The following is a 24,572-nucleotide window of genomic DNA, read 5'->3' as shown; positions in this document are numbered from 1 at the left end:
TTTTTTCTTTAAAACCGCGACTAAATTTAACAAATAAATTGCTTTATTGCAACAGAGTTTGTACGCGCCCGAAAAAATTTAAAAAGTGGTTGTAATAATAAGAAAAAACTGTACTTCCTGAAGAATCCATATTTTAATTCTAAAGTAAAAACTATTATTATAAAAAAATTTCAGATTTTTTAAAACAGACAATATATATATATATATATATATATATATATATATATATATATATATATATATATATATATATATATATATATATATATATATATATATATATATATATATGTGTGTGTGTGTGTGTGTGTGTGTGATGTCACAAATATGGTGGCATTTCTTTACCAATGATTAATAAAAAAAATAGTTTTTCAATAAATAGATCTAAACAACAAGATTTGGAGGAATATATAGGGAGAACAACCTAAATATATTTACTGGGAGAATTCTGCTGGAAGAATGCTCCCTGAAAACAACACTAGACCTTGTTTCAAGTCTCCTCCCCCCCTTTTTTTTTTAAATTTTTGACCCTTTGATAACATACTACTTGGGTACCTGGGCCTCCTTTGATCTCTATGAGCAATCACCATCTTAAATGAGACAAGGAAAAATAAAGAAGAACTAGATCAAATAAAACCCAAACATTAAAAGAAGATTTTTAACATTATCATCCGGTCAACTGATTATAAGATGAGTATGAGGTCAATGTTAATGTGAGGACAGAAGAATCACGATTTTGTTCCGGGTAAATCTCAAATTAGAACAACAATAGAAATGTATAAAAGCTCAAAAGATATCTAGACTAGGTTTTGTTTTGAGAAAGAGCCAACCGTAATTCAAAGAAATTATAATTAAAAATGTTTTCTAAAACTGCTATGCAACTTTGCCTTTTTTCTATATTTTGTATAAGTTTAGCATGGTGTTTGCAGCTTTATCCAGCAACTTGTCCTGATTACAATGTTATGAATGATTTTGACATTGAAAAGGTAAAATAGTTATTTTTTAACATTATGAATCGTTATTTCAAATAGCATTATTTTTTTAACATTATGAACTGGTACTTAAAATTGGTTTAGCTTTAATTCAGAATGAATTCAATCAATTCACTAATAATAATTATTATTAAAACCAGATAAAACTAGATTTGTGAAAGCGCAATTGTAATTCAAAGAAATTATGTACAAAAATTTTATCTACAAGCAATGAAATTTTGCTTCTTTTTTTTTTACATAATTTGTATAAGTTTGGCATGGTGTTTGCAGCTTTATCCAGCAACTTGTACTGATTATAATGTCATGAAAAATTTTGACCCTGAAAAGATAAAAAAAAGTTATTTTTTAACATGATGAATCATTATTTTAAATTGCATTATTTTTTTAACATAATGAACTTTTAATTAAAATTGGTCTAGTTTTAATTTAAAATGAATCCAAGCAATTAACTTGAGAAACTTTTATATTTAACAAAATTAGATCCTGCTTTGTAGAAGAGTCAACAGTAATTCAAAGAAATTATGTACAAAAAATGTTTTCTAAGCAGCAATGCAATTTTGCCTTTTTTGCATATTTCGTAAGAACATGACTCTCATTTTGGAAATTTTTTAGTATTCAATAAGTATTTATTATAAGTATCCATTTTATATTTGAATTAGGTAAGGTAATTATTATTTGTACTATTCTAATCGTTCGATGGAACATAACTTTATATCAAATTGGGCAGTCATCCAAATTATTTACAGTCTTTTCTTTCTATTTTTTTAAAAATTGGACTCATGTAATCAAAGGCTTAAAAATCTAGTAAGAATTCATGAAAATAAAATTAAATAGATTATTTTTTTTAACTATTGAATTTATATAACAAAAATCGATATCAATAAATCAATTAGTTAAAAAAAAAAAAAAAAACAGATAAGAAAAGTCAAATCCAAAGTTTCTGCACAAGAGAAAAACTGTGTTCAATGACTAAAGAGTTAAGTTGTAATAACAGTCCATTTTTCTAAAACATCTAAACTTGTTTGACTGTTGGAGGAAACTGAGAGGAGGTAAAATGTGATTATACGAAACACCTTTAATTTCATTCAGTAATCAACTTTGTTTTAATGGTTTTAAACCCGTCTTCCTCAATAGTGATTCTTCAGATTTCAATTGACTTAGTTTAGACGTTTACTTGACATAGGTTAAAGATTTCGTTTCACTTGTACGCACTTAATTTTAGCATTAGGTTTCATTTCCATGATTTTAACTCTAAAAGAAATTATCACAAAATTGTGCGAATTGTAAAAATTATTTTAATTTTGAATATTAAAAGAAATATTTATTTAATCACATGCATTGTAACATTTGTAACATAAACAAAACAAAATACTGCCTGCAACTAGCTGTATTTATATTTTTACCTAGTCTTAGAAAAACTTTATTCTAGTTGTACTGTTGAGGTTTTTCTTGTCAGAAGTCCCTTTTTAAAATTTAGTAAATGGTAGCCATTGTTTTCTATATTGAACAGCTATTTCTTACATTTAAATAATTTTTTTATTAATATTGGGCTAATCAACACACCAGAAAATTAATGTAGTTATATATCTTTAGACTGCAATGAATTATCAATAGAATAAATTATTAAATAAGAATTAAGAAAATCAAAAATCAACTTATTTAAAGGCAAAAGTTTCAGCAATTTTTCAAAGGCCCTTCAGCGCCAGCCGATACCGTACCATCTCCCTTCTCACAAGTTGTAGTTGCTGTAGTTCATTTACGTCACACTAGAGCTGCACAATGGGCTATTGGCGACGGTCTGGGAAACATCCCGGAGGATGATCCGAAGACATGCCATCATAATTTTGATCCTCTGCAGAGGTGATGGTACCCCCGCTTCGGTAGCCCGACGACCTGCACGCGAAATCGAGCACTTTACGGTAGAACAGTTTAACGAGGACCAATACCGCACACCCTCGGTCCCTACTCAGAGTGGTCACGCACCCGCACACTGACCGCAGCCAGTGATGCTTGACTTCGGTGATCTGATGGGAACCGTGTCTTAACGATCAGTCCACGGCGGGACCCCTTCCCACAAGTAGTGATGCCATTTTCGAACAAAAGCGTGATCCGGCCACTTTAAAAATTTAATTGCTCGTAACCAACATGTTTTTTTTTATTTATTTCTATAACCATCGTTGAACACCCGACCCAATTTTGTGTTTACGGCTACTAATGCTTAACTCCGTAGCCTCGTAACTTTGAACCAATCCAGAAGACAAGGAAACTCCTGGATCAGTACCCCCAGAGGTATGATTTGTTATGGGAGCATGGGGGATTTTGTGACTCGACAGATTTAACGCACATCAGTCACCATTTACTACACGGGGAGTCTTCGGCCGGTGAGGATCGAAACCACGACTTCTTTGACATAGGCTCAGTGCCCTACCAACCAGGCTATCCCGGACTATAACCAACATGTTGTGAGATTTGCAAATACTATAAACGTGGTGATTTAATTTTATTTTCTACGAAAAGTTGAAAAACAAAATCACCACAGTATGAAAAATGGCGTTGTTTACTCCACTAATGTTACTTTCTCTTTAACTCTACTAATGTTACTCTGACTCTCTCTAATGCTCTATGATAGATGCAAAACCACAAAATAAGGTGTAAGGCTACAAAAAGAAAAAAAAAAAGCAGAGACAGTTTAATAAAATATTGTGATTTGGCATAAATTTAGACGGTTTAAAAAGCCAAAATCTTTATGGTTTTGACTAAAGTATGCAACGCTATTTTCTCCTGAATTTTAATTATTTTTGCAAAAATGAAATCTTATAACATCTCTTATAATATTTGTCACATGGAGTAAAAAATTCTGTTAAAATTGCCGTACTGTATGATAAGGATATTTCTGATTAAAAAAAAAAAACATCATCATTCTGATAATGAAAACCAAAATACACGGTACTTAAATCATTCATTTGGTAATTTTTCCATTAACATGGTAACAGTTTACCGTTAATTCTGGTTTCCAAATTTTATCCCATATTATAAAACCATATTTTATTCTTAATTTTACCAAATTCATAACGCAGAAACACTGTAAATTTTACAATATTCCGGGAGTATTGACATATTTTTTCTCAGTTTAATGTGGTAATTTTTGATTAAAAATGCCTATTTCTCTAACGAACGCTATATAGAAAGTTTTGATTATTCGTTCAAGAAATTCGGTAAAAATTTCTAAAATAAGAGCTTTTTGAATCTGGAATGTGTAAACTTGCTATAAATATAGTATGATATCCTGTCACATGTATAGACTGCTTTATAAAGCTCGTAGTTTCCACGTTAACTTTCAAAAGGTTATAGCTATAAGTGGAGACTACGTAATAAAGTAGATATGCACTATCAGATGAGACCAGTTACAGTGCCACCTGGTAGAAACTGTGGCATTAGCGTTTTTGATTCAAAAACCATACACGATATGAGGAAGAATTTGAAAGTTGAAGAATTATTGATTTAGTATGAATAGACAGGCTTCTTGTGGAGATAAGAGCCAAGAAAACAATGATTAAAACAACGCATTTGTATGTTCAAATTTTCTTGCAGACGGAGGACACAATTTACATTCGATTAAAAATTTTAAAAAAAATATTTATTACAAGATACCTTTTTTCGATTTTAAAACTTTTTTAAGTGCTTGACATAGAAAAAATAAAGGTAGGTAGCTTGTGATAACTAGTTTTCCTTCTTCTTCCTGAGATCGTTTTGTCTCGTCAAAATGTAAGAAATCGCGAACAAACAAATGCTTATTGTTTTAAGGATTTTTTTCTTTCCATTTATACCCACAAGGAGTCTCGCACAACGTTGGTCTATAAATTTGTAAATCAATTTTGCCCAATATCTTATACTGTTTTTCGAAAAAGGAATAATTTTTTGGGGTACTATATATTTTTATTTTGGACATAGCTGTAAATGCGTATTTAAGAAAATGGACATGATTCAAAATCCACGTTTACGAAAATAAACTTGGCTCAAAATGTAAATTTAGAAATACGGACACGGCACAAAATGCCCCCTTTCAATGTTAACTGAAATTTTAACAACTGAACAAGAGACTTTGCTCATATTTTTAAACACATTGTATGCATAATTATTACACCCCATTTACACAAGGCCTGGTTAGGTGTTGCTAGAGCCCCTGAATTAGTAGCCTTAGTCCTGATATCAGGCTAATGACGTCACAAAACTGACGGAAACTTGATATTTCACCTCGATTATTCTAAGCCTGCTTTCAGGCGAGCCATTGCGATCAGAACACCATCTGGGGATTAGAGAGATTCCATGGCTTGACCCTTCCCTCTCCTCTTCTTCTCAGTTGTATAGGAATGCACTACGATATTTTCCGCTTTCTTAATATTTTTCGTATTTAATAGTCACAAATATTTTTTAAAATTTCCACAATTTTTTTGGGAGCTAATTCAATGTAGTTCTCAGTTCCACATAGTTTCCTTATTTAAAAGTTCTAAATCTACTTGAAAATTAAGTCAGAAATTAACGTACTTCGCTATCCTATGACTCCTCACACGCTAATGGTGAAAGCATGCGAAGTGTTGCCATAGGTAGAGAGTTCTGCTCTAAGCCACCTGTAACCCATTTCGATTGCCAATTGCTAGGGAAGACAATTTCGAAATTCGGGTGCATGATTAATGGCTCTTTACGTCACGTGGTTATTTTTCACTAATCCTCGCAAGGTGGGGCTCTAAATATCAGGAATAGTAAAAGCCCTTTTTACAGGCTTGTGACGTAATTTTTTTTTTTCAAAAGCCTTTTTTCAGTCTTCGAGTAAATAGATTGTTACGGAGCAATATTCTGGGTTTGGGGTGACTGCGTACTTTATAAATGCAACTTTTCCTAAATGATCTCTTCGCATTCAGATCCTAACACGATAAAGTAGAATTTAAAAGATGAAACTTCAACAAGTTTTAACTTATTTTTACGATAACTATTATTAAATTATAAGACCTGTGGCAAACATTTAAAAAGAACTACAGACCTTTAAAGTCTCTTAAAAAAGACTACATTTAAAAAGAAGTGGTTTATATAAATGGGAAACTTTAGACATTTCGAATTTATTAGGTTTTATTTGTTAAGCCCTGTAATATTATTTTTAAAAGGAGTTTGAAAAAAGAAATCAAAGGTTATGTTCAATTTCTTAAACACGAACATTGAGTTGTGTCCATTTTCTTAAATACTTATTTTGCAATGAGTCCATTTTCATAAAAGCGCATTTTGAACTAAGTCCATGTTTTTAAACATGCATTTTGAGCTATGCTTAAAATCAAAAGCTCATCAACGCAGTTAATTTATTTTAAATAAAAATGTTAATTTTCTTGTTATAAGGCTATTTCAAGTAAAAAAATTCTGCAAATGAAGGTATATTTTTAAGTTTTAGTAGCAGAAATAATTAATCAAAAATTAATACTACTTAGGCTGAAAAAATCGGGTGAAAATTTTTAAGACTGTTAAAGTAAAATTATAATTGTTGAAGTTTCGATTTCTGGGGAATTATTTAACTGTTTTCATTGAAATTCTAGATTTTGTAATTAAAAATTAAATTATTTAAGAGGGAGTCAAAATTTAAATGTCTTGCAATTAAGAAATTTTTTCATTAATTATATTAAGTAGTAAAACATAAGAAACATTTCGTAAAAATTATTTTTTGCACAAAATATTTTTGGGTAAACAAGTTTAAATGGGTGCAAGAATATTTTGATAAATGTTCAAAAATTAAAAATAAGTAAATAAAATTAACAGCAAGGGGACCAGACTTTTAATCGCTCTCCTGGCTATGTAACTCGAATTATATTTTGAGAGTCAAAATCAAATTTCTTAGGAAAAAAAAGAACAAAGAAAATACGTTTTTCTGCTTGATTTCTTTACTTAATTCATAGTTAGCCTTATTTAATAATGAGTTACCACTAAGTACTTAGTATCCTCATTGATGTATTAAATTTGAGGGGGATATTAGCGAGCGAAAATCAGATCATGATAAGGCATCAAAAATTATAATTTTTTTCTTTTTTAGCCATTGTTATGATCCAAGCAATCTTTTTAATAGTTAAAGAACGGGGAAAAGTTATAAGTCACGCTTTTTGCAGATGCAACATTTTAACAGCAAACCACTTAATAATAACCAAATAGGTAAATCACAAATTTTTGAATGTGTTTAAAAGTTCCATCGGCAACAGCGCAGTATACAAAAACATCTTATTCCTCACTCAAAAATCGTGTTTTTTTTTTTTAAACACAAACGTTTTTCTGGACAATTTGAAATTGTGGCTTATCGTGACAATTATACTGCCTTAAGTTCCTTTATTATTTAATGGAAACAATGATTATGATTTTACTTTATTATTATAATTTTTTTTTTTTTTAGTTTGATGGTGTCTGGTATGAAAACCAGCGTACATTTGCTCTCGCAGAAGGTGGGCTGAAATGTGCTAAAACAGTGATTAGTGGAGCGAACAAGGAAAGACTAAGAGCTTCTTTTAGACGGACAGGAGTCAATATATTGTAATTTAATCATCATTTCTTTAAAAGAGTGAGATTTCGTAACTTAAGGCTGTTTTTCGAAGGTTCTGTCGTCACATAAAATAACACATTTTCGCCAATAATACACTTTTGGCGATTGAAATGGGCTACAGGTGGCACAGAGCAGAATTCTCAAACTATGGCAATACTTCGCGTGCTCTAACCATCAGCGTGTAGATAGTTATAGGAGAAGGAAATACGTTAGTTTCTGCTTTGATTTTTAAATAGATTAATAATTTAAGGTAGGAAACTATGTGGAACTAAGAACTGCATTAAAAATAATTCTAAAATAAAGCGTCGTGGAAATTTTAGAATGGAGAGAAGTCCAGCTTGTCGAATACATAACTAACGCTAGTTCTATGAGGTATGCTATATCAGAAGAACAACATAGAGGGGGTGTAACATATTTAAATTAAGGAGAGCATCATATGTTAAGATCCAGCGCAGGAGCATAAGAAATAAAGTGGCAGTCAGGAGGTACGTCACCCGTGTACCGGATTTTGGACAACTCTACATGTATGGTTGGGTACGCTGCCTCCCGCCAAATCATACTATCTTTCTGTGTCAAAATGTGTTGCCAGATTTAATCCACATCGTTGATATGAATGCATTATCAAAAAAATATCTTAATTAATAGTATAGTACTCAACAGAGTAAAAATGCACAACAAAAACAGAACTTTTCTTCCCCTCCCCAACCCCAGTGGTTGGTGTGCAAACACTTTTCAAGAACCTCTGCTACTGTGCCCCTAAATGTTGATTTTTACTTTATACACAGGGACAACACCAAACTTTGGGGACTGGTTTACATTACATCTAAGGATGCTAACCTTCTTTCCCTAAGTATATTCTTTGGCATATTCCCATACAACTGAGAAGAGGAGAGGGAAGGAAAGAGACATGGAACTGATTTTTTCCCCAGATTGGCGTATTTGAGTGTTGCGATCGCGAATTAAGTCTACATTTAACCAGCGTCCTCTATAATTCTGAAAATGGCGTGAAACGTCATAATGAAGAAAAGTCAAAATTTCAACGAATGGATGGTTAGTTGAATGTAAAGAATTACAAACTTCCCAAAATCGGAAAAAATTAAGAAAACTTCCGGTGAGTCCCTCCGCTAATGTTATGTTTATGAGGATATGTGTAACCAGGCTTAAGATTCTAGGAAGTTTTATTATTGTGATTTGTGTTTAAATTTCACCAATCATAAGAGTTTTCAGTAATTTATAAATTCTAACAGGACGTGAGTCAAAAACAAATTTAAGAAAATTAGTATCACAGCATTAATAAGTAGCCATGTTTTGTGTGTTATCCCTTAGTTGGCTATATTTGTGTAAAATAGCACCGTTTCTTATCTTTTGGGCAGCATCATAGTAAGCTTGCGAAGTCTTAACAATTCATTGGCTGTTTATTTCGTTGAAACTTATATTGAAAGAACGCGTTATATTGAAAACATTACAAGTATAATAATATTGGATGGTGCGTTTTTTCAAGCTTAGGCGTAAAAATCAGTCGAAAGTGGTAACCCGGAAGTCTTATGGCGAATTTTACCCCCCCCCCCCTCCCAACGCTATCTGCGTTTAGCTTTACACTGTCAATCATTCATATAAAAAGGGTATATGATGTAATTTTTTTTTTATTCAAAAAATATAATTCCCAGCTGTATTATCTGGGTTCTTAAATTTAAAAAAAGTATTATAAATTGACTTTGATGATTCTCATCTAGTTAAAAAATGTAACCAAATTTGCGATTTTTTTTAAAAAAAAAGTTTCATAATTTTTAAAATATTTGTTCGTTCTAAAGCCCAGATAATGATAGTATATATAGTTTAAACTTTGCCCCAAGTGTGAGGTACTTAACTGTGGCTTTTTTATTTTATTTAAAGAAAAAAATTCCAAAAAAACTGTTAACATATTGTCTCGCACGTTCACATAAATAGATTCTGTACAAACTCAGTAGAGAGCCGAGATGATTCAAAAGTAAATGCAGAGTCCAGAACTTTCGTACGTGAATGTGCAAAATTCTTTTAATATTGCACTTCTAAAAAATTTCCGTAAAAGAAATTTTTTACTTAAGAGTTGAAACGTATCTTAACGTATTGTAGACAGAGTTTACCATACAAAAAAAAGAGTTTGCATGAAAAGAATCAGCTACTTGAGGTGGCGTCGGGGTGTTTTTTATACTAATTATTAGGTCCACTCATTAAGTTGACGGCAAACACGCACAATTTTATTAATTTGATATTCTGGGTAATTAATTGCTGCAAGTCAACTTTTCAGTCTTACTGTCGATATCCTTATTTTTTCCAATACAAGATAAAAGCCCCAAACTGTAGTGGGCTGTAAGTATAAGTGACAGGTTTTAGGAAGACTCACACACAGCTCACAAAATCACCTAACATGAATCACATAGAAATTCCGTGGAATATGTTCAGATGGTAAAAAAAAAAAAAAAAAAAAAAAAAAAAAAAACGAAATCAGTGTTTCAGTAATTTGATGCATTTGTGCACGATCAAAGTACAGTACACTCTCGATTATCCGTGCGCGGATTATCCGGTTTGCGGATTATCCGTGCTCATTCCGGAGTCACACAAAAAATATAAAGAGGAACATTTTCAAGATTAAAAAAAATTTGATTCATGAAGTTATAACACTACCAAATTTCTGGTAGCAATATTCGTTATTGGATTGCAGTATATGGAATCTCAGCAGCATGGTCAAAGGTAAAATCATCTACGTTATCACGATCTTGGAGAAAGATCATACATACCGCTTGATGAACAATCCTCTTCAGATGTTTAAGAAAAATATGATAACAGTATTCTCGAACAAGCAAAAGAAATCTAAGGTTTCGAAATTCCTTATGAAGAAAATTTAGAAGATTGGTTTCAAAGTGATACATGTGAGCCAGGCTTCCAGTATTTGACTGATGAAGACATCGTTATGTTGTTATATCAAATAGTGATGATAGTAACTGATGCTGAAGATGTAGTAAATGAATGAAATACAATTTCTCATTCTGTTGCTCTGTGGAAACTTTATTAGATTATATGGGAGGATTTGATTACGGTGACATTACTGCGGTTCGTAAAATATGTGTATCGATATATGGCGAAGACGCATTACACATTTTTTAATAAGGAAAATTCCTAGTTTGATGTTATGCATGCAAATGTCAGTAATTTTTATATTTTTTGTACTGAAATTTAATTTTTCTCTAATAAAAGGAGTTTTCGGATTATCCGTGCGACCTGTCCCGGTGATTAACCCGGATAATCGAGAGTGCACTGTAATTGCTAAATCGAGCGGATTCCTTTCCTAACCGCTATAGGTGAGAATCGAGTTCAGTGGTAGTATTGAATTATGCTTACATGATTTCCCTAACACTCACCTCGTATAGAAGCAATACTATGAAATAGTTTGATGTTCCATAGTCATGATAAGCCACTACACAATATTAAATAATGTTTACATGATTTCTCCAGCATTGACCTTGTTTGCAGGCAATACTATGAAATAGTTTCATGTTCCATAATCATGATAAGCTACTTTTTCTAAAGTTGTTGTTGCAGACAATTGAGGCAAGGGGTGCGATTGTTCTTGCTCTTCAGTGGCACCATCTATGGCTCAGAATTTGACTTCTGCCATACCCGTTTATAGGGCAAACCCATTCATACATCCACAGATCGCAATTTTGACCTGAACCAGAGAACGATTTGTGGCGTAACTACCACTATAAATATTAAATACCAATTCTCCAGTATATAAGACGTGTTAACTTGATTCCATCAGGAGGTACCTTTTGATAGATGAAGGTTGATATAGTCGATAATAAAATTCACCACAGATCAATCTCAATTCAGTACTCCCCAAGCTATAATTTGTTATGGGAACATGGAAGACTTTGTGACCCGACAGATTTAACACGCATCAGTCACCATTTACTACAGGGGGAGACTTCAGCCGACTGAATTCAAACTCCCGTGCCTCGAACGAGAGTCCAGCACCCTGCAAACCAGGCTCTCCTTGCCACACTTTTTATAATAGTGCAGAAGAGTATTTTTGGTAAACAATAGGATGTATTAGTGTATTGGCTGTTATCAGAAACTGGTAAATATATATCTGGAAACAATACTGAGGAACAGCTTGAAGTAAAAATGTAACCTTTGGAAAAAGTTTGAAATGTTATTGTATTACCTCAAGCCTTTGAATTATTTTCTTGACTAATAAACAAACGTTCTTAATTTTAAAATTATTTATTAAGGGGTCACAGTACCCAAAAAATGACGAAAATACCAAAAAAATTTTTATTGCTTATAATAAAACTTCAAAGTATTTCAAATGTACAGAAAAAAATTCATCTCTCTATCTACATTTTTAAAAAAGTTATGAATGCTCAGCAGTCTGACTTTAAAGTGCTTTTTCGCATAGATGATAATTTTGTGTCTTAATCTTAATTAAATCCCTAAGGAATTTTTTCTATTTAAGATAAAGCTTTGAAATAAACTTTTTTATCTTGAGTATAATACACTTATTTAAACTGTGCATGGAATAAGCATTTTATGAGGTATTACAATTTTTACGGCATGTTATATATACCTAACAGGAATTTTTACACTTTTTTTTCTACTTTTTTACAAAATAATCTATAAAAAATATTCTAATTGAAATATCAACAAATGAATGCACAAAATTATTAAGATAAATATTGCAAGCACTATGAAAAAGACTTTTTTTGAAAATATGTTAAAATAAAAAAGCCTTAGGGATTTAAAAATTTAGAATTTTTTCAACTTTTTTTAAAATTTTAAAAAAAATCAACAGTTCAATTACTTTTTGAAGATAAATTATTGATTATAAATTAAATGAGCATGTAAAGCATCCTCAAAATGAATGATTATACCTTTATTTTAAAAAATTGTTGCAAAGGTACTGTGACCCCTTAAATTTTTAGATTTACAAAAATACAGTTACTTCTTCATGGCATAAAATAACCTGATTTTGATTATTTTTTTTTAGAAACCGAAAAGTAACTTTAATGCGTGGTTATCTGCATACACCTCGAGGAGAAGCACCTGCTAAATTAGAGCTTGTCATGGGACCACGTAAGTATTTTCATCAGTAAGCTCTAAAAGCTCTGTCGTTTTATGAATAACGCCTTTTAGCTAATATACAATTTTTTAACCGTCAGAAAAGTGACCTCAGATAATCCGTAACCAACGTCCCCAACATATACAAATCCTCTACCATTGAAGGTTTTTTTGGACATGATTTTTTCAAAACTTTTTATCAGGATTTAAAAAGACGCAAGTTACATCGTGGGAGTAATCCCTCATGGCAAATTCACCTACATTAAATAATAAGTTTAGAAACAAATGAGTTCAGGTTAACCTAGAGTAAACAACGAAGTTTCAAATGCTGTAATTTTTTTCTTCAAAATATTAAAACATTTTCTCTAGATATACCTATACTCTTTTTATCTCAAATGCAGGGCCTGCGCTAAACATTCCCCAAATACGGAAAAATAGATATCTCGGTGAAAGAAATTGTGTTTTGGCGCTTTTTTGATGAATGCTTTTTTTCCCCCGAAAAGAAAATATTCCCCATAATCCTAAAAAAAAAAAAAAGGTCAAAAGGAATTTTTTTGTACAAATGCTGCATTTTTTATTCGATTACAGTAATTTCCGTTAGACTTGTCGCCTAACCAATTAAGAGTTATAATAAATCTACATAATGTAAGCATAAGCAACAAGAGAGATTACGTAAGCCAGCGACAAACTATCATAAAATATAAAATACAGATTAATATGTTCGTCACCAAATCGCAGTGACAGATTAAGTGGTAGTAAGATGCATACTATCATTCATTTTGGCAGAAAATATATTTTCTCGTGACATCAGAATAATGTTGTTTCAGTTTTCTCGTTATCAGGGGGCCCCACCAGGGGGGAAGGTGGGTGCACGATGCGCCCACGTAAAGCTTGGAGGGGAATTTTTACACTAAATAAAACGAATAGTTTGGGGGGGGGGATTTAGAATTTGCAAAAGAGCTTGGGGGGATGGGGGCCACTGCTCGTTATATTATTACCACTCTAGTTTAAGAAGTAATCAAAAATTAACCATAACCTATTCCTATTTCTTTTCCATTCATTGCTCAATTATTCTTTCCCAACTGCAAATTGACTCATCATTAGAATATGCATTTCATAAAATAATTCAATTTATAGTAAATTTGCATTTTGATTTGAAGTTGTTTACGGGAAAAAAATCAATCATAAATTTTTTTTAAGTTTTGTCTTTGGCTAAGAATCTTGAAAATTGCCTAATACTTTAGATATTTGGCTAATAATTTGAGGTACTTAGCGTAGGTCCTGGAATGGAGGTGAAACAGAATTTGCAACGAAACGTTTCTCCTGTGGTTTAGCGTCCTATTAATATCATGGTCACTTGTTTATCTGATCCTTTATTCCTTTCATACTCTCTAAATTTTTTGTATGTAAAGTCTTTTACATTTTTTGTAGTGGACACACAAAATCCTTTTAATTCTCATGTATTAAAATATTAATGCATGGATAATTCATTTTGATAACACTCAAGAAATAAGATTCAAGATTTCTTTTAGAAAAATAAATTTTGAATTTTTATTTCTAGATCATAGTTCAACTAATCTGTTTTGAGATAAGCTTAAAAACTGACATAGATAAGCAAGATGCTAAGGAGTTAAATATAAACCATTACCATTAAGTAGATATTAGGTTGTTAAAAAATTCTGCAACACTTGCGGAAATTTCAACTTTTATAAATTTTCATTTTGTGTTGTTTTTAGTTTAAACTCTCATCAATAAGTTCTAAAGGACTTTAGGGGGTAATTCCTTATAGACATTTTGGGAGGAGTACTTTTCTCAAAATATTTTAGATATTTGCAATTTTTTTAAGAGTAAAATCCACTTAGAGGATATTTTTGATTATTTAAAGGTATATTTGAAAATTTGGGAGTATTTCTAGTCAAATGATTATATCTTTCAAGAATTTGTATTTTTTTTCGGGGGGTGGGGGGGGGGATGTTTTGTAAAATCTTTTTCCGTGGAGCAATTTCATCAATAATTTTTATTTTACCTATGTAATATCTGAAAATGTTTAAAAAAAGAAAAACACGCATTTAAAGAAATTAATGCCATTTTTTGTGTATATTTTGCTGTAAATCTGATAGTCATATAAACTACATATTAGTATATATGCTTCATTAAAATAAAAAATCCAAAACTTTCAATTTCTCCCAGTCTCTCTCCCTCAATAATTCAAAAACATAACATTATTATTAAAATATTTTAAAAATTTATTAATATGCAAAAACTGGTTTGAAGTTTACAAAATAAACTATATCTAAAGATTTTAATTAAATTATTAGGAGTCTGTTTTAGGAGTTCTAAAAACGTGCTCAAATCCAATAATTTTACCTGTCATACTGTGATGTAATAATCACATACAAATAAAACTTTAAGTAATGATTTTTTTTAAATAATTGTCTCAAAATTAAACACTTCACAGTTTTGTAAATAACTTTAACCTAAAACAAGATTTATTTTCTGAGAAAGTACTGTTCACTGTTACATTAATATGATACACAATCATAGAAGAAATATTTTTTTTTTTTTTTTTTTTGCTAACATAAAAGATAAAATTATTTTTGTGTTTACTGGAATGGGGGCTCTAAGTCTTTGTAGGATGCACCCATATGCCTTGGGGGGAATGGGTACCCCTGGCCTGAGGTACTGAGATTGGACACAAAAGTTTGAAACTCAGGCCTAAAGCCTCAGAGTTGGCAGGTCTGCAGCCAGAAATATCACTTGTATGAAAGATAAGAGGGCAAATTCCCCCCTCCCATTATTTTGACAGGGGTGAGAAGGAAGGGGTTAAAATACATTTGATTACAAAGATGATTTTTTTCTTTCAAACGCCTTTCATTTAACCTTCAATTTTTTAATCTTCTACTATTCAGAGTATATCAAGAAATATACAGAAAAGAAACAAAACACAGAGATATAAGAAAAGCTTTAGAATAGGAAAAAGCTGGCAATTATTTGTTTAAATTATGTCTATAATTTATTCTGTTGGTTAACATCATGGGTACTGATGGCAGGGAGGACAGCGGGAAAATATGTCCCCTAAATAATTAGAAATCTATAAAAAGTTCACCTCAATATTTCAGAGAAATAAAATTTTTTTCATGAATCATCATAGATTTGAATTCACCAAAGTTAAAAACAAGAAAGAGATAAATGCAATTAATCTTTTGAAGATATAAGGAAATTGTTTTCTAATGTGTTAAATTTAGAGAACTATTATGACATTACTTTAATATTGTTCCTTTCAAAAATTGGCCACCAGCCACAAACATGGTTATCATCTTAATTATAAAAAACATATACACATTTTTTAATAATGCAATTAACGAAATAATGTTTATGCCATTCTTTAGCTATTCCGTGTTTCCAAAGAGACTTGGGTTATCAATGTTAAGAAAGCTACATAATGTAAAAATTTTTTTTTCAAAAATAAATTTAGTTCTATTAGTTTTCTGAAATTTCATTTTAGCTTTCACAACAGTGCAATAGAAAGAAAGTATTTATGAAGTAGCTTTTCTTGAAATTTATTGTGAAGCACTTAGATTGTCTTTTCAATGGCAAGAGAATATAGGAGCATTTAAAGATTTTCCTAAACCTTGCACTTTAACCCCTTATGTAAGGGTATATACTAAGGGTCTTATGAGGTTTATATTTAAGTGGTTATATCTATAAAGTTTTATTTATTTATTTTCGTTCAATTTAAAGAACAATAATGAAATCTTTTATATCTTTTTATTGATATTTCAGTTCAATTATTTCTGCAATACCATGTTATTGATACAAATTATGATGATTATGCTGTTATTTGGGGATGTTTTGAATCACCAAAATACAGTCCTATTCTTGGACATACAGGTCAGTACCATAAATTATAGAAATCGAATAAGGTTAGTTTATATTCGAATTTGGATTTTTATTTAATCCTTGCCCTAGATATATACATTGAGATAAGAAATGACTTGGATAAAGTTTGTATCCATATATTTTTTATCCACCACCAAAATTGTAAAATTTTTTTACGTTAAGTTTCGATATAAGCAAACACCCAAATACATGTACCATTTGCCCTCATTTTTTTTACTGAACTCTATTTTATATCCTTATGTAATAAGAAGGGGAACTGCGAAGCCAGACAGTTGTTAGCACAAGTAGAAATTTGTATAAATTGTCTATCCAAATGTATGTATAAAAGTTGAGACCAGACGAGAATTAAATAGATTTTTCTGTTTGGTTCATTTGAAACACAAGGTTTTGAGAAAATTTAATAAAAATTTGACATCCTAAATATATCCTTGTGCAAAAAGGGGATATCATAATTTTTATAAGATGAAATTATAAGTGTAAGAAAAATCAAAGCCATTTTTTCCCCAAGTAAACTCAAATGTGATATTTTATAGTGATGAGAAAATTATAGGCACTGTGAATGCAAAATAATACATAAGCGAGGAAAAACAAAAATGCCATTGAAATTTGATAAAATCACAATAATGGAAGAAAGGTGTAGAAAGCATATAAAACCTGTTTGATAGCTATTTGAAACTTAACGGTGTTTCTTACATAAATTTTTAACTCTTCTCTGTTTACTACAGCAAGCATGATGTGCAAAACAGGTTTCGTTGTTCTACATGCTTGCCCCCTTAAATCGTGATTTGCAAACTTTTCTTATCTTAAACATTAATTTGAAAACACCTTTGTGGATACACTTTTAGCTTTCTGATAATTTTATAAATATGTATAATAACATTGGGTTATTAATTAATCTGCTTCTTTTAAAAAACTAATTACCCAGATTCAAAATAAAATAAAAGAATATTTTAATAAATTTTGATCTTTTGACTGGATATTCACATATTAAGATGCCATTAGAGTCTAGGAACTAACCTTTAATATTGAAAAATATTTGTGCAGGATTGAGCAGATATTTGCGCAGATTTATAAAAACAAGACACAATATACTATTATAAAACTTGTTCATCTAAAGATAATTCTACACAAGATAATAAACTTTTATAATTATTTATTATCTTTTATTATTCTTTTTGGTAAAGGATAACATTTTTTTGAACAATTTTTTTGAAAGATTCCTCATACGAGACTCTTTTAAAAATCAAGATTGGAACTTCAAATATTATGATATTCATTGTTGTTAAATGTAATGTACATGTGTAAATTTGCAAATTAAAAAAAAAGAGAGGATAATTAAAAACATAAAAATACTCTATTAACAATTTCTTTTTAAATTGATGAGTTTGATCTATTTAATATGACTTAACATTTTATTTGTCTTGATCTTTGCTTAGAGAACTTATGGATATTATCACGCAACAAGACATTATCAGAAGAACATAAAGAAACCATCTATAACAAGTTGGATACTCTAAATATAAATCGTGCTGGATTGGTTGAGACTACTTTCGAAAACTGTACGTCTAGCAAATATTCTTAAAATTGAGAGGAGCCTTCAAAATAGCAATTTCTTTTTCATATCATATTATGTATTAATCAGTTTTAATTTATTCAAATAAATCTTTCATTCATATTTACAAAGCTAGTTTTAAATAAAAACTATTCAACTAGATCAAAGTGTTTTTAATCTTATGAAAAGAAAAGCATATATGGGAAAGTTACTTTTAAAAAGTAACAAGTGCAAGTATTTTAAGCAAAAGTATTGAGTAAAAAGTTTCAATTTTGAAAAGTAATGAGTAAAAAGTACAAGACAAAAAAAAAGTAATGAATTTAAAGTACAAATTTCAAGGAAATCAAAATAACCTTAAATTTCCTTAAAAAATGAAAAAAATAAATAAATAAAACTTTTAATTAAAAATGCACAAAATTTTAATTTAAAAGCAAAAATTTTAAAACACAGAAAAATGTAATGAAATTCTTCAAAATAGTGAACATAGAAAAAATCCAGAAACTAAAATTTAATGTTTATATTTAAAAAAGAAGTTTAAGTTTACTTCAAAATTGCCAAATCTTAAGAAATTTGTTTTTACTTCTGGAAACTGTAGTAATAAATTAAATTGTAGAACAAATTTGATAAACATTATAACTCAAAATCAAAAAATGAACATAAAGTTTTTTTTTATTTAAAATTTAATAAACAAATTGATTATATGATAAAATTTGAAAAAGAAAAAAAACCAAAAATAATTAAACTCTGGAATTTATACCACCATTGATAAAAATGTAGGAGACCAATAGTTCGTTTTCAACCCACGGCTCATTGGCTATTACCAAGGAATATTTCTAGGAAGTTCTATAATTTTTTAGCATTTCGTTTATGAGATCATTTAAAAATATGTGACCTAATTGAAAAAAATATGAAATAGTATAGATGCTGTTGTTATATAAATTGCATGTGGCAGGAGAAAAAAAAGACTTACAAAATCAAGTTTAATGATTTTGATTGTGATGTAAGTCATGTGTGTTCTACAGCATACTTTAAGATTTTGAGGAGTTGCATGTGTCTTAATACTTTTGCATAACGGACAATTTTTCTAGCAGGTGTTTGCAATTTTTGCTTCACCATTTTTATGAAACTCAAAGAAGGGATAAATTACTTATATAAAAAAAAAAAATCTACTTAAACATTATAGAATTCAGTTAAAATATTGAAAAATCAGAAGTATCAGCCACATCAAAAATAATTAAATGGATTAAGACATTTTTTAAATTGAAAACAGTTGGATTTTTTAATATTATATACCTTTTTTTTTAAAAATATTAAGCTTGCAAGGTACTACTCTACTCCAATTCATCTCAAACCAAACTAAACTATATAATGTGAACAAAGAACTGTATCCAATGCTTAACAGTCTAGGGCTTCAAGCTAGGGATTAAAAGGGAAAGTCATTTTCTTCTTTTTAAATAAGTCTAACTTAAGTCAAAGTACTTCAATAACACATCAAAGATACATGGGATTTGTCACTTAAATAGAACTATTTTAAAATAAAATTTATACAGCCATTGATACAAATTTATAAGACCATTAGTTTGCTTTCCAATCATGGTGTATCAGTTACACTATAGAATTCAGTTAAAATATTGAAAAATCAGAAGTCTCAGTCATGTCAAGGAACATACTAATAAATTTATCATGAAAATAATGGTTAATTCTACAAATCTAGATTAATTTTAACTGAAGGAAAACTATTTTTAATGTTAGAAAACAAACAGCAGCGGTGTAACTATGGACCAGATGTAAAAATTCAAAAAGTTATGTGTTTCTTTCACAACTGTTTGATAACAATTTAGTACAAAATCACTTGCATTCATTCGTTAAGACAACTCTTCAGTGTGATTTTTTAAAATAACAAAATAACTAGATCTAAAAAGTAATGTTTTAAAGTAATGTCATGAAACTTAATAGTAGGCAAAATCAAAATTAAGTAAAAAAGCTAAAAAGTGAAAATTTTTTGTTTTAATGTTATGACTATAAAGTAAATTTTTTTCATGACATATTTTATGCATCACAACAAAATATCCTTGTTTTTTTAAAAAATGAAAATTATTGTTTGAATGCTAACTGCAAAAATGATTTATTTCATTATTTTTCTTCCTTAAAACTCAAGCTTTAAATAGGGGCAGAAAATGTAATTATTACAAAGAAATGTGTAGCGTGAGAAGAAAGTACAGCTGATAAAATCAATACATTAATACAATACAATAATTTCTTTTAAAAATCTAATAATCAAACTCGATTTTTTTAATTCTGACATAATAAATTATAACTTTTCAGCCATTTTGGTTATTGCAGGAAATTTTTATTATGTATTTCTTTACATTTTGGCCATGAAACAAAACCTACTTGATTTAAATTAGATATTTATATGTCAAAATACTATACAAAAGGTTATTTGAACCAAATTTCTTACCTTTATTAAAATTTTCGATTTTAATTAAAGACTCTGACTAATGAAGGTAAATCCAATTATAATTTTACATACACAATCGCTTTGTAAGGGTATACTAACAGAAAAATAATCAAAACATATTATTTTTTAAGTGATGAAATTGCACCAAATATTGTTCAACAAATTAGATGCTCAGTTCCAGGAGGATATACATTTGATATCTAAAACTTGATCATTCTATTGCAAAATAACTAAAATCTAACTTTAATGCATCAGAAAATGTTAAAAATAACATCTTCATATTTAAGGTTGATCTTAGTATAGAGTAACTGGTATTCAATAAGGCCTATGAATTTTAAGAATGGGACAGCAGGAGTGGAAATGCTTTAATTAAGATATTTAATATGGTGAACTTAGAAAAAATATTCCTATTTATCTTATCAAAATTTTATTTCAGTCTATTATTTGAAAAAAAAAAAAGAAAGTTATTTCAATAATATTTATTAGCCCCTTATTTAACCTGGGCTTTGAACATGTCATTTCTTGCTAGTTAAAGTTGAAAATCAGTAAGAAAAGCAATCTATTTCTATCCCAAACTTTCATATGACAAGAATAAGGCGAAATTAATAATATCAACAAAAAGAAACTTCCAAAGTTACTGAGTGTTTAAAAAAAGTAAACAATGAAAGTTCCAAATGGAGTGGCTTGTTCGTATATCCGGGTTTGCTTTTAATTTTTCTTCTAATATATCAGTTTTAAGAATTTTTAATCTGAGCGAGTAGTTAAAAAAAGCGACACTATTATAATAAAAGTTACATATGCTTCACTATTTAGGGCAAAAATCCTTTATTAAAACAAATATAAAAAACAGGATATAAGACATTTGAATGAAAAACATGCACATAATATGAAATTGAGCTAATTCAATGACTAGTTTCCTTGTTGTGATGAAAGCACGCCGTCGACATATGAGTTACAGCAATAGGAAATTAAGAATATTATTTCTTGACACTGAAGAAGAAAAAATTTCAAATTATAAACATTTTAGAAAAAAAAAATTACCTATGTAAAAATGGCAATTTTAAGTTAAATTCTGCAGAAATAAAATATTTTAATAAAAAACTGCAGTTCTATAGTGTGAAAGAGAACATTTTCAAGATAAAAAGACCCCTATCAATCATATCAGTGATAAAATAATGCATAAAATATAAAAATGGTTAGAAGAGTAACGATTATTGTTTTTTCTGAAACAAATTGAAAACTAAACTGATTATTACAACTGCATTGCGAGCCTTCAAAGGCTAATATTATGACTTCTGAAAAATAACCGTGTGTGTGTATATATATATATATATATATACATATATATATAATTGTTGTTTGAGAAGGTGTAATACTCGGCTTTTGAGCTGGGTAACAATTTTTAGATAATTTTTTCCTCTACAGTAAATTCCAGAATAGTAGTTGATTGGTTGGTTCTGAAGATAAGATTTCCTATAAAATCAGCTGCATAGCTAGGGAGAAGGGATGCAAGATAAGACATTTGCCCTTGGAAATAGCTTCAAAAGGGTGCTAAACTCAAATAACACAATTTTTCATGTAACATAATAATTATAACACATTTTCTCAATAAATATTTTTCTCTTTTTGATACCACCTGCTTCATTTGCTAACTACATATTCAACAACTTCTATTTTGTTTAAAATTGATTTACTTCAAATTTTAACAGGTAGTCTATAATTATTGTTCATTCTTTAATCATAATAATTTTTCATTACCTTTAACAACATCATCATATTGATTAAAAAATATCTTTATTTAATAGAAACTATATTGGCATAACATATATGCTATTTAATATTTAAGAACCAGTTTTTTTAAGCAGGGTCAGGCAGGGTTGACTACTTGAGTTTTGATTTTGTTGAAATTTTCAGGAATTGTTCTTTATGTAATACTATTAGACACATTTTTTTCTTAGGGGAGTTATGGGGTCAAAACTAAAGATCATCTGGAACTTTGAGAAAAACACATCTATTTACACCCAGTTGTACTTTTTTGTGAAACACTGAAAATTATTTCACATTCTTTGGTGTTCACACTAACTATTAAAACATGAGTAATTTTTGTGGACCTTAACATTGGAGGTCAAAGGTCATTCAAAAATCTTCAAAATAAGGGCATTTTCTTAGACTTTGTCAAAATCTACTTTATAACTATAAAGGCATATATTTCTGTGAATAATTACTAATGAATAAAATCTAAACACATTAACACGTGTGGTGTATATTTGACGTTACCTTAAAATTAACTTTAAAACACCAAGAACCTGAAATTATACACCACTTTCAAGGTTATTAACTGCTTTCACCAAAACTCATCTATAAGAATTGTTGGAAAAGAAGCCATAGCAGAAACAAAATCAATCTGCAAATATATGGTTACTGAATCAACTTTTATACAATATGGCCCAAAACTTTTTGGTCTGTACCTGAGTAATTGGATACAGAAATAGTTATAGAAAAACAGAAAATTGTTTTAAAAATGTGATTAAGCCTTATCTGAAGCTAACATTCACCCCTGAGGTGAGCTTTAATGTTTATTTAAAATTTACTGAGGGAGAGTGGTGGCAAAACATACCTAATAGTACCTAGGCAAGATATATATTATCTGGTGTAAATTTCTATTTTGAATAGAAAGAAATCACAACCAATTTGACAGAAACAGAGCAAATTTTGGCTCATACTTATTAAGTCATCTGACATCGCTATCCAGACAAGTGAGGTATTGATTCCAATGCTTTTTTTTAAGCAATCAATAGGAACATTTCAGTTCACTAACAGTTCAAAAGTAAAAAGAGATTTGTGAATAAAAAAACTATTATCTATGTATTTACCTACTTAAAATATTTAAACTATTAGTGAGCTGAAGTGTTCATATTGGTTGCTTATAAAAAAAAAGAATATGTATCAGGGTGGCCACTCAAATCAGATTTAAAATTTCCCTGATTTTTCCAGTTAAAAATCTTATAATTTCCAGTTCCGGGTTTTGTTTTTTTCTTATAAAGTGTAGGATGTGTATAAGAAAAGTGTCTATATTATTAAATATGTCATTTTTTTCACATATCATGCATGTTGAAGAAATTTTTATTTATTTTTTATGTTTTGTAACAATATTAATTTTTAAAAAATTAAAATATGCGGAGAAAATAATATGTTTAGCTTGGCGAATATATTGTTTTTATGGAATAATTTTTTTAAATGTGTTTCTTTAAGTAGTATTTGCTCAAAGTGTACCTACAAAATGGCAAAAACAGAGTGACCAATAAAACCTTGGATAAGTAGTGTTCAATATCTTTTCATTTAGCAAAGGAAAACCGTTTCAGGTAATTATATATCAATAAACTTTTATAATTACAGTGGCTTCAAAGAGTATTAGTTCACTCTTAACTTTTAATGAAATAGGAAATAAAAATTTATTAATTAAAATGAATATTTCACAATGGGTATTTGATAATAAGATGTATAATCGATTCTTAGCAAAACTGCATGGAATATTTTAAAAACGAAGCAAAAATTAGTTTTTAAGATACCAATAATCAAACAGTTACAAAAATTTTACACAACGAAAGTCATTGTACAGTTAAAGGTTTTTGGTATTTCAGAATAAAAATTATAGTCAATTGCTTTAATTTTTTTATTTAATTATTTATTTGCAATTTAGTATCAAACATATGATAGCAAAATTATATTTTAATTTTTGCTTGCTAATTCCGTAATATGTAATTTTATCATTTAAAAACGGCACGTGGTCGTAATAAAACAATAGACCAAATTTGATTATTTTTCATCATAAGAAGTAAATCAGTAATAAATATGCTAAATTAGCTTATTGTATTCAATTGCACTGTGCAATATGTGATAAAATGCTTAAAAGAAGAACTTCATATCAGAGATTAAAATTATAAAATTTGTGGAAAATTCATAAAAATGCAATTGAGTGTTGTAGAAGTTTCTGCAAAAATT

The 24,572-nt window shown here is 29.4% G+C and overlaps 2 protein-coding genes across 4 annotated transcripts in view; one reads left to right on the top strand and one right to left on the bottom strand.

Annotated features, from left to right (window-relative positions):
- Nucleotides 1-1,139: 1,139 nt before the first annotated feature.
- Nucleotides 1,140-24,572, bottom strand: part of LOC107455087 (pyridoxal phosphate homeostasis protein) — a 42,807-nt gene continuing 19,374 nt past the window's right edge. The window contains exon 8 of one of the 2 annotated variants that reach the window (XM_043056392.3): nt 1,140-1,311. The gene's annotated coding sequence lies outside the window, so the exon portion shown is untranslated. Of the gene's footprint in view, nt 1,312-21,378; nt 21,561-24,572 lie in introns of those variants that run through there. The other variant, XM_043056386.3, reaches the window with a different exon arrangement.
- Nucleotides 7,362-18,276, top strand: LOC107455079 (lopap). Of its 2 annotated transcripts, none has more exons than XM_016072501.4 (4): nt 7,362-7,550; nt 12,587-12,672; nt 16,441-16,548; nt 17,994-18,276. In XM_016072501.4, exons 2-4 carry the CDS (start codon nt 12,606-12,608, stop codon nt 18,137-18,139), a joined length of 321 nt encoding a protein of 106 aa, XP_015927987.2. In that variant the 5' UTR covers nt 7,362-7,550; nt 12,587-12,605; the 3' UTR covers nt 18,140-18,276. The 2 variants fall into 2 exon arrangements, with proteins under 2 accessions (XP_015927987.2, XP_042912337.1); XM_043056403.3 differs by lacking the exon at nt 7,362-7,550 and adding an exon at nt 8,585-8,671.

This window comes from Parasteatoda tepidariorum, chromosome 12 (assembly GCF_982258835.1).
Source record: "Parasteatoda tepidariorum strain Cologne lab strain chromosome 12, Ptep-v5.0, whole genome shotgun sequence".
Taxonomy (NCBI): Eukaryota; Metazoa; Arthropoda; class Arachnida; order Araneae; family Theridiidae; genus Parasteatoda; species Parasteatoda tepidariorum.
The sequence above is the reverse complement of the archived record's forward strand: the minus strand, read 5'-3'. Positions and strand labels throughout refer to the sequence as shown.